At 42.2% G+C, this 15,916-nt stretch overlaps 1 protein-coding gene across 1 annotated transcript; it reads left to right on the top strand.

The window, feature by feature from the left end:
• The first annotated feature begins 3,912 nt into the window (after positions 1 to 3,912).
• Positions 3,913 to 12,243, top strand: LOC119654474 (cytosol aminopeptidase-like). Its single transcript, XM_038059892.1, has 9 exons — positions 3,913 to 4,118; positions 4,272 to 4,419; positions 4,490 to 4,608; positions 4,673 to 4,808; positions 10,423 to 11,148; positions 11,202 to 11,301; positions 11,358 to 11,507; positions 11,566 to 11,639; positions 11,719 to 12,243. Exons 2-9 carry the CDS (start codon positions 4,297 to 4,299, stop codon positions 11,902 to 11,904), a joined length of 1,614 nt encoding a protein of 537 aa, XP_037915820.1. The 5' UTR covers positions 3,913 to 4,118; positions 4,272 to 4,296; the 3' UTR covers positions 11,905 to 12,243.
• The last annotated feature ends 3,673 nt before the right edge of the window (positions 12,244 to 15,916 follow it).

Genomic DNA, 15,916 nt, shown 5'->3' with positions numbered 1-15,916 from the left:
ATTAATCGTCAAACCAGCCGTACCGACTTTTCTTGTGGCTGGGGCCAAGTATCTTTGTGGTCGTATCAATGATAACGTTCTTCAGGTGGTTATGAAGATTATTTGTTGATGCTTCATCTCCAGGACCTCTGTTGACTGCGGTTATTGCGGCATTCATTTTCCATTTATAGGTGTCGCGGAGGGCTGTGTTGTGGATTGCTTCAGTATTCACTCTCGCCTGATTGTCAGTGGAGATTACAGGTGGTGTCGTAATTCGAACTCGGAGCACCATGCCAACAAGATAGCAGTCCGAGTCTATATTGGTCCCCCTATATGTTCTGACATTCATCAAGGCTGAGAGGTGGCGGCGTTCAATCAGCACGTGGTCAATTTGGTTGAAAGTGGTCTCGTCTGGAGAGGCCCACGTGTGTTCGTGAACCGCTTTCCGCGCAAACCAGGTATTTCTAACAACCATTTCGTGTGATACTGCTAACTGGTAGCGTAGAAGGTATCCTTCTCCGACTTTGCAGTCTCCTCTGTAGGGGCGTGAACGTTTATGAGGCTTATATTTCTAAACTTGCCTCGCAAACGCAGAGTGCATAGCCTTTCACTTATATTTTCAAAGCCAATAACAGCAGGTTTCATGGCTGATTAAGAAACCTACTCCGAGTACATGCTTTACTGGATGGCCGCTATAATATATGGTGCAGCGGGTCTTCTCCAGGAAACCGGTCCCTGTCCATCGTATCTCTTGTAACGCTGTTACATCAGCCTTATATTGGGACAGGGTATCGACTAGATGCTCAGCAGCATTCGATCTGTACAGGGAGGGCACGTTCTATGAGAAAATGCGCAAATCGTTAATCCGTTGTCGTCGCCGGGTTCGTCGTTGTAAGATCCATCCTGTCCGAGGCTCCTTTCGTGGCTTTGTAACATCGGTTTTCCATCTAGGGTTGTCAGCCCTACCCAACCCCCAATCTGGAGGACCAGATGGTACATTTTGTCTCGTTTTATGGCGCGGGAGACTCGCCTTCATCCTTTTCCGTCTACAATTTTTCATAAAGAAAGAACTCCCAGCGATGACCACGTGGAGGTGGAGATAGGGTTTGGTTGTTGTTGTTAATTCACCATGGAAAATTCACCAGCGCATCGTGTGCAAGGGAGCGGGGCGCAATAGTCAGGAACGGGTGTACTCTCGGGGACACAGCCCCTACCCTAGTCTACTAAGACTGGTTCAATGCACGCTACCCGACAAGTGTCCCGAAGGGGCTGGTTTCTGATACACGTCACAACTACCACCTTGGCAGGGCTAGGCTCATATCACCCCATCGATGTCGGCAGAGAGTCGCCGACGGCTCTGGGGACTCCCAGTGTCCCGATGTATACCGATCATTTGCGGTTCGCTCTTCACCGGGAGGCTACTACCTAGGATGAGGTATACTGTCAGCTAGGAGGTTAAAACTATTTACTCGGACACCTCTGAAACATCACACCCCGTATCGTAAGCTATCCGTTAAAGGTCGCTGACGACCACTGAGCCGACGTATTTACGGTTTCTTACCAGGGCAGAGACAACTCCTCAAACGCTTCTTTATCTCTGCAATGGGAGCAGCGTGATCGAAGCAGCCTGCAGATGATAAATGCTCCTTTATATAATTCGCAGAACACGCCCATACTTTAGGTCAAAGATTGGCCAGAGCTGAAACTATTTTGTTTAAGGATTGAGAGGTCATAAGTCCGCATCCACTTGATGTGGGATCGGACCATGCGGAGCAACTTACTCCCTCTATTTTGGTCCAATTACAAAAAATGCTTAATGTGAAAAGCCACCTTAAAAGTGCGTCGTTTTTGCAAAAATTGGCATATCGAAAAATTCTACGTACTTCTCTATCTACTGACGTGTATAATAAAAAAAAAATTCTTTGCTCACTGTAAATTATAAATTGTAGCTCAAATCAGTTCATTCCGGGACCTTTAAAGAAAAAAGCGACGTCAAAGAAAAGCTATGCAGCCTAAATTTTCTAAGTTGAAATTAATGTCCATGTTTTTTTTACAGTTAATATATACATTAAGAAAAAGAACTAGGTACTGTTCCTTATACTGTAAATATTTTTATTTTTCTTCCGCATACAATTGTTTTGGAGACCACGTGCTTCCTTCTCCAGTTCTAGTACCTAATTAATTAACCTGTCTTAAACTACCCCTATTTATACCGCAACTAATTAATTAGGTACTACCACTGAGGAAAGACGCACGTCTCCGAAACAATTGTATGCGGAAGGAAAATTACCAAGGACCAATTACACCAAGTGGTTCATCAACTTGTGCTCAAGGTATGGTACAACGGATCAATGCCTGACGATTGGCAACGAGGCATTATTTGTCTCATACATAAAAAGGGAGATATCACACAGTGCAGCAATTATAGAGGTTGCTGAGTACCATCTATAATATATTCTCTACTATCTTGCTAGGCCGGATAGCCCCATACGCCCAGAACATTATTGGCCCATACCAAAGAGGCTTCATTCCAGGCAAATCAGCAACAGATCAGATTTTATCTCTGCGGCAAGCGATGGAAAAACTGTTCGAATATGGACACCAGTTGTACCATCTATTCATTGACTTTAAGGCAGCCTATGATAGCATAGCCAGGGTAAAACTGTACACGGCCATGAGAGAATTCGGTATTCCGACGAAATTGATAAGACTGACTAGGTTGACCCTGACCAATGTACGAAGTCAGATAAAAGCAGCAGGATCACTCTCAAGACCATTCGACATCAACAACGGTCTACGACAAGGGGATGCCCTATCATGCGTCCTCTTTAACCTGGCCCTGGAGAAAGTGATTCGTGATACTGAGGTAAATGTAAGAGGTACGATCGTCTTTAAGTCCACCCAACTACTGGCCTATGCTGACGATATCGATATCATGGGAAGAACCACCCGAGACGTACAAACTGACTTCATCCAGATCGAACAGGCGGCGCGAGATCTGGGCACATCAATGAAGGCAAGACAAAGTATATGGTGGCAACGGCAACACCGAAAACCAACCAACCAACCTACAACATCAAACCGCACTGGTCAAACGGGAAGAATAACGATAGGAGAATACAATTTTGAGACCGTTGATAATTTCTCCTATGTAGGGTCGAAAATCACAACCGATAACAGTTACGATGATGAAATCCGCGCACGGTTGTTGTCAGCCAATAGAGCCTATTTCAGCTTACAAAAACTGTTCCGCTCGAAACGTCTCACCATAGGGTCAAAGCTCTTACTATACAAGACAATGATCTTGCCAGTCCTCATGTATTCCTCGGAGACTTGATTTCTTAGCAAGAAAAATTGCGAACTCTTGGCTACGTTCGAGAGAAGAATCCTCCGAAGATTTTTTGGCCCCCTACATGAGGATGGACGATTCCCTAGCTTACATAACAACAAAATCTATGAGCGACACCATGGCAATATCTATGGTAGAAAAAGAAGACGAGGCAGAGCCTGCCTAAGATGGAGCGATGGCGCAGGGCAGGACGCCATTCAGCTTTTAGGGATATCGAATTGGTGGACCTCGGCGCAAAACCGGGATGTCTGGAGTTCCTTATTAAGGCAGGCCTAGACCGGATACGGGTTGTTGCGCCGTTGATGATGATCATATGTACAAATAAGGCCCTTTATCAATATTTTAATTTAGTTCGTTATCCTGCTGAAGAAAAACCCAAAAATACGATTATTTATTAAGATGCCACAGTGGCCTAACCCTTTGATAATAATCAGCTAATTAATCGCTCAATTATCATCTATGACTAACCTACGACCACTGTATAAAATAGGAATTTTTCTACTTGTCCACGTCCACCGGACACTCGATTGAAAATTTTGAATTTTCATCCGAGTCAAAATTAAGGGAACTAAACGAAATACAGTTCATAGAGAACTTTGTAAATTAGCAGTTCCGTGTTCGATTGAAAAATTCACATAAAAAAACGCGATTAAAATACATTTGCATGTACTTTCACTTGATTTGTTTGCACGCCACATGTATTGAGCAGGACAGTCGTGTACAGTTGTAGTAAGCTTAGAACATTCGCATTCATATACGTATGCGTTTCATTATTTTTCATCTGAACTGGGTAAGCTTGGAGTCATTCATTTATTTTTAATAATCAGTAAAATTTTGTTTCTGTGCCATCAAAACGTTTGTGAACAATTTTTCATTTCGAATAATAACTATATTTACTGGTGTTTAAAATATTAACGCATTTCCCCAATCTATTTTAAATAAGACCATATTTTGATAACGTACGTAAAATGGCTTTTTTGGCATCGAGTAATTTTAAAAATCTAAATAAAATTCGACTCCTCTACCTAACCGGAGGTAGGGCGGCAGTTAGGAAATTCTCGTCAGAAGAGGGATGCGCCAAAGGAAACCTGGTACGTGGCATCCTTGCCGGACTGCAATTTATATTCCCGGTACCAACTATTTATCCTTGGAACTTTTCAGAAAGGGCTGGTACTCGGTATGTTCGAGAAGGAGTCGGACACCGATGAACCTAAGCTAACTACATGTGGAGAGAAATTTGATGATAGGGTATCAGGAAAATTGTGTGAATTATGCAGAGAGTAAGTAGCTGAGGGTAGTTGAATCTCTTTGACCAGCAAAGTAACGGATTTGATTGTTTTTCAGAACTAATCTTGATGGCACGCTGGGCAAGGGAAAAGTCTTTAATAATGTGGATCAAGAGTTCCGGTCAATCGCGGTTGTTGGACTGGGGCGTGATGGTGTTGGCTACAACGAGTTAGAAGCCATCGATGAGGGCATGGTTTGTATATTAGTAGCCATTTATATCTTGCATACTCGATTATCTCACTTCACCAATTTTAATTCCTTCGTCAGCTATCGCTGATACACTTCACGATCTAAGTGAGAAGCCATAACTGGGTATAATGCCTTAATTATTTATTTTTCTATTTGCCATACTATTGAGTCCACTGCACTTTACTATGTTTACAGCTTTCAATAGAAAGGAGATATCTGTAACTACCGTCAATGATTCCTTAAATGAGATCCGAATTCGTTTAGTTAGCTCCAAATATCTAGGATAGGAAATTCAGCTTCCAAAGTGTTGCTCTGAAGTAATGCACCTCTTACTACAATGATGCTTCAAGTATGCTCCAACAAACTAAACATAAAAAATTCTGCAAACTGTATAAGTTTGGTTAATTCGTAAGAAGAAATTTCAAAATTTATTAATTAGTCTGGTTAGTACTGACATTGCTTACATCTCTTCTTTGCTAATTCGGCTTATTTGATATATTCCATAACCTGGGTGTGGATCATTTTTCTGATTTTCCCAACGTAAAACATTTGGTCAAGAGTGATTTTTCTCTGTTCTTCCCAATCTAGCTTAATCGCATGAACCGGAGACAGAGCGGGCCCGAGTGAGAGCAATAATGAAAAATCTCCCCCGGTCTTGCACCACTCCGGCCAGAAACAGCCTCAGACAATATTTGGCAACATTTTTGCTTGTGCCGCAGGTCACCAACTGCATTTTGACATGTATACTCTAGGTGTTCCATAAAGTTCGATATATCATCAGTCATCACCCCTAGGATATTTGATAGCCGACTTTGAGACTATTATGTGTCCAATGACTTCCATTTGCCTAGTGTTCTTCTTTCTTTAGGGCCCTCATACGTTCCGTACCAGAGTCCTCTCGAAGAGGTAGTTTTCGACGTACCTTTAATTCGATTCCAATTGCCCGATTTAAATGTATTTTTGCAAACACGACCTAACAGCTAGCAAGTAGCGCGCCTTTTGCCATATTCTGCTTTTGGCGATGGGGTAGCAGTCTGCTGTAGATGACTCGATATGATGCTAAATCTCCAGTTGCCTTATTGGGTTTGGGAATCAACAATATATTGTTTTTTTCACTAAGCAGGGAATACTGCTTCTTTTAGGTGATCCTCGAAAGTTAACGAAAAAGCCTGGCCTAGTCTTCACTGCCAGCTGTAAGTCTATTAGGGACGCCAGGTTGTCTTGTGTCACCGACCCCACCACGGATTTCCCGTAGTTTCTCCGCAATTACTGTATTATACACACTCGTTGAGTTGCTGGACCACCATTTGCCTTACGCTGTTTTTGTAATGAGGAAACAGCTTTTCCATTACCACCTTCTAGGCCCCATCCCAAGGGTTTATATCGACAGCGTTACAATTCCTTTTATTTCTCCAAATGGCCACTCAGTTGTCTGGGTGTCTCTCGTCCCATCCGGAAACAGCTTGCGATTTCGTTGTTCCATCAATTATTGAATTGCCTATTGGGGCAGTAGTCGTTTTCTAGGCACAGTGCCATCGCTTACTTTCGTCATACATCGGGTGATTTGGGTGACGATTTCTCTGACCGAACCATCCCGGAATATGTTTAGCTCGAGCGTCATGGAAAACGTGCCCATCAATACTCCCGTCTTTTGTATGAGCTTTTCTCGAATTTGATTTTCCCTCGACTTCCATGCAGATTGCCTGGAGGTCACTGTTAAAATCCCCCGCTATGATTTCCTCTTGCACCCAGAATCAGAACGCTCAGCATCTGTTCATATCGGCTGGGTGGTGCCGTCTTTACGAGTATATGTGGAATCTTTTCACTTTTGTTGTGACGAATCTAGAAAAAAATTGTTGGTGAGCCCATAGCACTGCTTGGCCAGTTGGGTTTTGACCCAAATGCTACCACCGTGATTTCGATATGACTTACTAATTATAGCCACATTGATGTTTCTCTCACGGGTGGTTTGCGAGAGTAGGTCCTGTGACATCTGGCTGCGGTGGAGGTTGATTTGATTTGTATCAAACTTATCTGCGATTTGCGTAACGGCTCTTCTCTATCCCCCTCAGCACCCGTCGCTGCCCTCGGAGTGCCCATGGGTCCACACCGCTGCAGTAAGCATTTAAGTTTAGCTCCGTATCCTTCCTGATGATAATGAATACTGATCGTGTAGACTGATGAAATATCAGTCTGGTATAACTTTACCATAACTTTATTATGGCAAAATAATCGTCTAGGGGGTGTTTCTATAGCAATGACTGGTGGACTGATTAGAATTTAAATTTTTAAACAAAATCTGTCAGTATGGCTGGACCGATAAGTTGAGTGTAGTGCAGTTGTCATTGTGTTGCTAATCAAAACATGACTTCCAAATGGTTCGGACCTTTATATCCATGCAAATATTGTTTTTTGTCGTAAACACGTCAGTCTATCAGTGTTTCATCAGTCCATTTTTGATGGGTTGACTTATTGAAGACTGATGAAATACTGATCATGTAAGGTCTACATTGGAAAGGGATGGAATACATAGAAACTCTTTGTGATTTGTGATCTGGGCTCGAACACATATCTTCTTGATACTCGTGATTGTCGCCAGTCTTAAAACTAAGATCATTACGTATCTTCGTTCGTGAAATAGTGGTCATTTGATTCGACAAGTCTATGGTACCCTCATGTGCAGGAGAGATTACAAGCAGGTAGCGACAAACTCCCCTGTTTTCTAATCCCTGCCTTTCTCTATGCTTGAAAATAATATCCTTCAGTGTCAAGGGAGGGTGTCACTCGTTTTTGGAAGACTATGGAACTCTTCCTCTAAAACTCCCGCTCTTTCGAGCGGTCAGTAGATGAAAAACTCATACGGCGACTATCATAATTCGTTGTATGTCCTGATACCGGGAAAAATTTGAAACGAGGCGCTCATTTGGCGAACACCCTTATCATCCTGTATATTTTCTACTGAAATTCGCTATAATAAATCCCACATCACTTCTGCCAACTCCGTAACATCATCAATGGCCGGTCATGTCTATATTTTACAGCAACGTTGTCCTAAGATACAGGACTAAATCAGGATAAGCGAAAGATATGGGTTTGCTGCTCTTATAATCACCGCGTTTTCAGCAAACCGGCAGCGATGGTACGTAGGTGTGGTTAACGCATTATGTCCCATTTAGGGGTTTAGCTACAACTGTCAACACGTTATTAGCAGTTTTGTTATATCTTCCTTGTAAATGTTAGCACTACGTCTACGGTACAAGCTAAACGGACAACCGTCTTCATATTTAATTCTCCTGATAACACCCAGGACTAAGCCAGTACTAGTTTCGACTGCTAGAAATTTTAATCCCGTTTCCTTTTTCACCAGAAAATGTGGATAGAGGGTTTCCTTTTATTGCTCCTCTCATTCGAGAAATTCATGAAAATGAGGTCTGGTGCGAATTTAGAAAGGGGAGGGGGAAGATTTGTAGGAATACCGTCGCAGTGTTACGATAATCTGTCGTCCGATTAGTGAGATTGTTTTTCCACTGGGAACAGTGGCGTTATGGAAGCATTTCCTTTTGAATTTCGAGTACGTCACAGTGAGTAGACCAGCACACAGAGCAAGAATAAATTATCGCGCGGTTGTTTCACTTGACGTGTTTTTAGAGCAGACCAGTTGAATTTTCTGCAGGAACTATAAGCATGATCTTCCGTAACTGTGGCACGCGTTTGGTGGACTAACTCAAAAATGCTTACATCTATTTGCTGGTGTATCACGGTACTACTTAGACTTTGTACTTCATTAAATTTTTCGATACTTTTATCCTGAGGAAATGGCCGTTTTTATAGTTCAAACGAGTATCCGAAGTTTGTGGATTAGCTGACGGAATGAGCAAACCATCCATTATTTTGTCTATGAAAAATAACATATATTTCAAGATCCGCTTACCACTTCTTCCCTCAACCCCTGTTTCTTTCCCGAACCTTTCTCTTCATCAGTTGGAGGATAAGTTGTTCACAGAATACCGGCATAAACCAATTTCAGGACCAGTCCATTTTCATTTAGCTAAGCAATAAGCTCTTATCTGTATATCAGATCCGACAAAATGAGTTCAGTATCTTTTGGCCACCCTCCCATATATTCACGTTCATTGAGGAACTGGACTAATATAACGTGTTCATTTTCATCCTCAACCGGGAGTTGTACAGCCTTCTTGATCGCTTTCGCGTCCGACCTAAGCCTTGGAGAGTCTTGTATCCTTACTATTGGGGCCTTGTAATGACAACACTAATGCGTGAGGTTATGATAGCGAGCAGTTCAAATAGTATAAGAGAAAACTACTTTTGGCTTTGAGCTGCATCAATGCAGTAAGATGCTACTGATAAATTTCGCTTAGGCATTACTCTTCTCTTCCAATAATTTGTCGAAGGATGCACTACTAACCATGGAAAGGGTTATTGAATCGCTGTCATTCAAAAAGTGTTTTAGTGGTCTTGCAGATGAGGAATGGAATCACATCGGTGTCCACAGTAATATCAACATGACCTGCCCGGTACTGTTTTTTCTACAAAAGAAATACGCTTTGGGTGCATCTAACCATATAGAAGGAGCCTTCAACTCTGCTTCTTTAGCAGCCATTTGTCATGTGGAAACACTATTTGGATTCGAGTCGTCGCTGATCGGTGGAGTGCTTCATATGCTAGAATAGAAAAAGATCCATATCGTTGGAAGGAAGTCATTTAGATCAAGGTATTTTAGGGCTGTTCATAGAAGGGATTTTCTCTGACACCGAGGCTCCAGGTACCAAGGATGAGTTAGCCATTGTATATACTAGGATGTACCATAAGAGTGCAATTGGTCCGAAGCTGGTGTTTGTAAAGTCAGCAAGAACAACCATTGTTTTCTCCAAACTAACGTGGGGAGTATATAAAAGGTACTTCAGATGGCTCTTATCCGATATTTAAAAAACCTTGTTGGTTTTCACTACTAGATTCATATGATGCATAGATGTACATACATATATGCACAACAAACCCCATTTTGATGAGAGTTACCATGGAATTGCTGCCAGGGTACTATAGTAATGAAGAGATTGTCGTATTGTCTCTGCAAAGGTAGAGTAAGGATTCACGCATCTGGATGGTGGGTCTTGCTATCTGTAGACTGTATATATACAGCGGCCGAATTCCGCAGACTTCACTTATTACCTTGAAAGAGCATACTTTAAAGAAGCATCTGATCGCTTGCTATGATTACGAGAAGTTTTTACATTCGCAGAACCCTGCAAGTGGTATAGGCTTATTGTAACCTGAATGATAGGAGCTAAGTCCCCTTTTCTTAACCTAACCAAACCTAATCACTGTTTTTTGATCCAATGCATTGCGCTGGATACGCTCTCTGACACTGTTTAATTGAAGTCCCATGGTCTCTGGATCTGCAATCTGATACTCTAGTTTCCAAGGGGTTTATTTTTCTCAAGCTGGGTCTCCATGATTTTCTTTGTATTAGTGTAACCGGATGAACGGAAGTAAAACGATTTGCATGATGGTATAACATTGGGGGTATACCTTTCTTATTTTCGGCTTAATCAAAATTATGTAGCAACTGAATTTATTTTTCAATCATTGAATTTCAGGAAAATGCAAGAATAGCCGCTGCGGTTGGTGCAAAAAAATTACAGAAGCAAGGATGTACATCTATTCATGTGGACGGAATGGAATATCCAGAACAGGCTGCTGAAGGAGCAGCATTAGCTGCTTGGCTCTATCAGGATAATAAACGTAAACAGGATCGCAAACCGGTGCCAAAATTGGACTTGTACGAATCACCTGATGTCGATTCATGGACACGTGGTCTATTTAAGGCCGAAGCACAGAATCTTGCACGACGTTTAACTGATACACCGGCAAATCAGATGACTCCCTCAACGTTTGCTCAGGCAGCGGTTGATGCCCTATGTCCGTGCGGTGTTAATGTCGAAGTTCGAAACATGGATTGGATTGAGACACAGGGGCTCAATTCATTTCTTACGGTTGCTCGAAGTTCCTGTGAACCCCCCATATTTCTTGAGATGACCTATTGTGGCGCATCTACTGAAGAGAGACCTATCCTTCTTGTGGGAAAGGGGATAACTTTCAATAGTGGTGGTCTTTGCCTGAGGTCGCCGCACGAGTTATCCGATTGCCGAGGATGCATGGCCGGTGCAGCGGTTGTGGTAGCTACGATTAGGGCAGCATCTGCGTTGTCGTTGCCAATTAATATTACAGGAGTGGTTCCGCTTTGCGAGAATATGCCTTCCGGTATGGCATATAAGGTCGGTGATATAATAACTTGTTTGAATGGAAAGACCTTGGCCATACATGTAAGAAGTTACTTTTGATTACAAGAACAATTGAACTAAACCAGTCTTTCTAGGACACGTCTAAAGCTGGAGTGGTGATAATGGCAGACACATTGACATACGCGCAGAACACATATAAACCGAAACTAATTGTGGATGTCGCAACAATATCATGTAAGTTTGTTGCACTGAGTTAAGGGAGCTTTGAATCTATCCTAGTTTAATTGCAGCGGGTGTGAAGAGGTCATTAGGTGGTTCGGCTGCGGGGATTTTCTGTAACTCGCATTATGTTTGGAAGCAATTCCATAAGGCGGGGGCATTGACAGGAGACCGTGTTTGGCGCCTTCCTCTGTGGCAGTATTATACCAAGAAGGTCAAAGGTATTTGCAAATCTCGTTACAACATGCGGGGATTCTCAATGTATTCCTCTTCCACTAGATTATCTGAGTGTTGATGTTAGTAACCGTGGTCATGGACGAGCATCAGCCTGTTTAGCCGCAGCTGTACTGAAGGTAAGTGCTGTCCTGAGACCTATCAGAAAAGACTTTGGGTTGATCACTAACAATGTATCATGTCATTTTTCATGATTAGGAATTCGTTCCATGTACCGATTGGGCACATTTGGACATTCGAGGTGTCGGAATGTTGGCCCATTCGAACGCTATTCCATACTTGGCTAAAGGTCGCATGACTGGTAGACCTACACGCACCCTAATACAGTTCCTCTATCAGATGGCGTGCCCTGAGGAGCAAGTTAAGGACTTAAGGAATACGTAAAAACGAGTGTAGAATACACAAATCAAAATCAGCGTATGAGCACAATATGGAAGAGGATGTGCTTGTTTCGTATTCGTTTAAGTAGCAAGAGATAAATGGACCTTGCGAATGTGGATGTGTGCCGAACACTGTATTTAAAAAAGTCTCAAATTTCCTCTGAAAATATTTATGATGGATAATGAATCTTAAGATATATATACGAAATTGTTAATGTGTGACAAATTTTGCGTAGATCGAGATGTTTATTTGCTGTTTTATATCAATTTAAAATATTGTCTTGTGTAATAAAAAATGTTCATATATAATCATTTTTAAAAAGAAATTCGAAAAGTGTGGCGATAAATGTGTTTTATTTAAAAAGGGCTCATTATCTGGCGTGGGTTGGTTGCTTGATAGTTGGGACCGCGGGAGGTTGCCATCAGTATACCCTGGAGTTTTATGCAGGCTCCTGAGGTGAATGGAAAACCCGGGGTTCATAATGGCTGGCTAGCTTAAGATTGCCGGACCCTAGTACTCGCGGAACACAAAACGATAGCGAAGTACTGCTTTCTCGGCCTATCAGCGCTTTGTCTACACTGCTCCTGTGTAGCCTACACTATTAAGGACTAAGGGCATCATGTATACAAGATATGTGCTCTGAGGGTAGTTACAGATTTTCGAATGATATCAGATTACACAGCGTTAGTGAAAGTTGATTTGTTGCCGATAGACATTTTGGCTGAAGAAATGTCACGACTCTGCACCAGGAGATCGAAAGCCCAAGGCTGTGAGCAAATCGAGGACTAAGAAAGGATGACAGCAATGGTTCAATGCCGATGGGACAATTTAACGAAATACTCATGGCACAAACAGCCAAATATATAGGAGTACATCTCGACTCCAAGTTAACGTTGAAGCACCATATATAGGAACAATAAAGCTCGCTATCCCGTTGGCATGGTGCTCCGAGCTCGAATAACACCACCACCCAGAATTCCCTCTGACAATCAGGTGAGAGTGAATACTGAAGCCATTCACAACACAGCCCTCTGTAACACCTATAAGGGGGAAGTGGATGCCACAATAACCGCAGCTAACAAATGTCCTGGAGATGAAGCATCAACAAATGACTTCACAATCACCTGAAGAACGTTATCATTGATACGGCCGCAAACATACTTGGCCCCAGCCACAAGAAAAGTCAGAACGGCTGGTTTGACGTTGAATGTAAGCTAGCAACGGAACAGGAGGATGCTACATACCGAGTAATGTGGCATTCTCAAAGAACGCATTGTTGCATTCTCAAGAACTCTGTCGAACGGAGACGCGATTTCACAGACGGAAAAAGGAAACCTGGGTGAACCAACAGGTTTGTAAACTTGGAAAAGTACAGGAGTAACCGGCGCGGAAGTTTTACCAACAAGTTAGCAGGATGGAGCTTTATGCACCTCTATGCTCATCTTGCCGAGACAAAGAGGGAAACCCGATTTCCAACAGAATGGGTATATTGGAGCGATGGTTTGAGTATTTTGATGAACATTATTTATCCCATACATAAAGAGAGAGATATCACGCCGTGCAGCAATTCTAGAGGTATCACGTTGCTGAGTACCATCTATAAGATATTCTCCGCTATCTTGCTAGGCCGGATAGCTCCATATGCCCAGAATGTCATTGGCTCATACCAAACGACTTCACTCCAGGCAAATCAGCAACAGATCAGAATTTCTCTTTGCGGTAAGCGATGGAAAAACCGTTGGAACATGGACATCAGTTGGACCATTTTTTCATCGACATTAAAGCCGCCTATGACAGCGTAGCCAGGGGGAAACTTTACACGGCCATGAGAGAATTCGGTATCCCGATGAAATTGATAAGATTAACTAGGCTGACCCTGACCAATGTGCGAGGTCAGATGAAAGCAGCAGGATCACCCTCGAGACTATTCAACATCAACATCTAAGACAAGGGGATACCTTATCGTGTGTCCTCTTTAACCTGCCCCTGAAGAAAGTAATTCGCGATGCAGATGTAAATGGGAGAGGCACCATCTTCTTCAAGTATACACAACTACTGGCCTACGCTCACGCTATTGACATCATGGGAAGAACAACCCGAGATGTACAGTCTACCTTCATCCAGATCGAGCAGGCGGTGCGAGATATTGGGCTGCACATTAATGGAGGCAAGACGGAGTACATAGCGGCAACGTCAGCGCCAAAAACCAAAGAATCAATAACATCGAACACTGGTCAAACGAAAAGAATGAAGATAGCAGACTACAACTTTTACACCGCTGAAAATTTCTCCTGGGGCCAAAAATCACAACCGGTAACAGTTATGACGATGAAATCCGCGCACGGTTGTTGGCTGCCAACAGAGCCCATTTCAGCTTACAAAAACTGTTTCGCTTGAAACGTCTCACAATAAGGTCAAAGCTGTTACTGTACAAGACTATGATCTTGCTAGTCTTGTATCCTCAGAAACCTGGGTTCTTGGCAAAAAAAACAATTGCGAACTTAGCCGCTTAAGAATCGCTGGTGCAATGAATAATCATATGGCCATGCGTCCCCCTGGAAATTGCTTGGCAAACATCAGGTGGCTTTGATGCCTGCCGTTCTTATGGTTTCCAGGTTTGCCTTTCAGAAGACAGACTCTGGCGTAATCATCAAAAGAGAAGAATATATGTGGAAAGAAAGTCGCAGTCGTAGGTCATTGAATAGGCGATTTTTGGGGAGGGAATCTGAGGCCTTGGAGCTGAACTTACTATTTGTGGTTCGGACTATGGCGACAAGCTCAGGTTCAAGATTCTTTTAATTTTCTTTTTAAATTTCAGGGAATTGAGAGGTGATTCAATGTTCGTCGTGAAGTCAGGATCTTTCTGGCAAACTCCTGTTCGGAGCATGGTTGGTGCACCTTTCATTATTCTTCCATAAAAAATAATATTGTTCAAAATTTAATAGAACTTCGTCCAAATCCTCCGCCTTTTAAATATACGGGCATGGGGAAAGAATTGTTATTACAAATAGGACTACACAAAAATTCCTCTAAAGCATAAAAACATACACCACGATCTTAAAATCCCGACGTTACCCGGAGATCCCGTTCATTCCTTTGTGAAATACAGAGCATCTATACAGTTTCTTCTTCGCATTGTTATCTTTTTCTATTTGATTTTCAACGAGGCTTGCTTTAATTTCATTAACATCACAATTCAGTGCAAGCTACAGGCTACAGCACGATTGGGGATTCCAACTCAGGGCAGTAGGGCTAAGACGCTGGTACTCAAGTAACTCGACCGTCATACTGCCAACAGGAATATGGGGCGAAAAAGATAATTCGTCATATAAGTTTAATTAAACTAAAGGCAATTATTGATTAGCCTTGTAAGATTACCTTCCCTATTCTCTTTCTGGCGCATATGTGCCAAGTTTCTCTGCCCTACCCTTACCAGTTATTCCACATAACACACACGCAATATTAATAGAGCATACAACAATTAAAATTCCTTTAAATATATTAATATTTTTTTTATTTGTGAACCACTTTCAATGGGGAATTATTACAAATACATATTGTAAAATTTTCAAACAAAATAAATCATGATCGCTTGCATTGGTTACTTTCTGTTTGTCCGGAATAAAGATCACGTCGAATTGGGACCGCAAACCCAAGTTCATAATTACACTTTCTCCTCCTCCGTTTATTACGCCATTACTCTAATTAGAAATGTACACCAAACGCCAATCCGGGCTCCTCGTCCGTATTGTTCAATCAGTCTTTTTCAATACTTTCTAGAAATCCGTAATTTTTCAAAATTTGGACTAATGAAAGCTAATTGTTTTCATCTAGGTCTTCAGGACATATTCCGTCGGACTAGTCTGAACGCAATATGCAAGTTTTATCTATGGCAATTAAACACAGCAAAATATTAATACAGAATTTATCTATGCTGAGCGTCTATCTAGCAAAAAAGGGGAGGCGTCTTGCTCGCCTCTAGTGAAAGCGCATTAAATTTCATCCACGGGGAACT

Source organism: Hermetia illucens, chromosome 4 (genome assembly GCF_905115235.1).
Source record: "Hermetia illucens chromosome 4, iHerIll2.2.curated.20191125, whole genome shotgun sequence".
NCBI lineage: Eukaryota > Metazoa > Arthropoda > Insecta > Diptera > Stratiomyidae > Hermetia > Hermetia illucens.
The sequence above is the reverse complement of the archived record's forward strand: the minus strand, read 5'-3'. Positions and strand labels throughout refer to the sequence as shown.

Excerpts from the sequence above, each read along its gene's own strand:
- LOC119654474 (XM_038059892.1), top strand. The coding sequence starts at position 4,297 with ATGGCTTTTTTGGCATCGAGTAATTTTAAAAATCTAAATAAAATTCGA. Across the intron at positions 4,420-4,489 it reads GATGCGCCAAAGGAAACCTG|AAAGGGCTGGTACTCGGTAT; the intron begins GTACGTGGCATC and ends GGAACTTTTCAG. Across the intron at positions 11,302-11,357 it reads GGATGTCGCAACAATATCAT|CGGGTGTGAAGAGGTCATTA; the intron begins GTAAGTTTGTTG and ends GTTTAATTGCAG.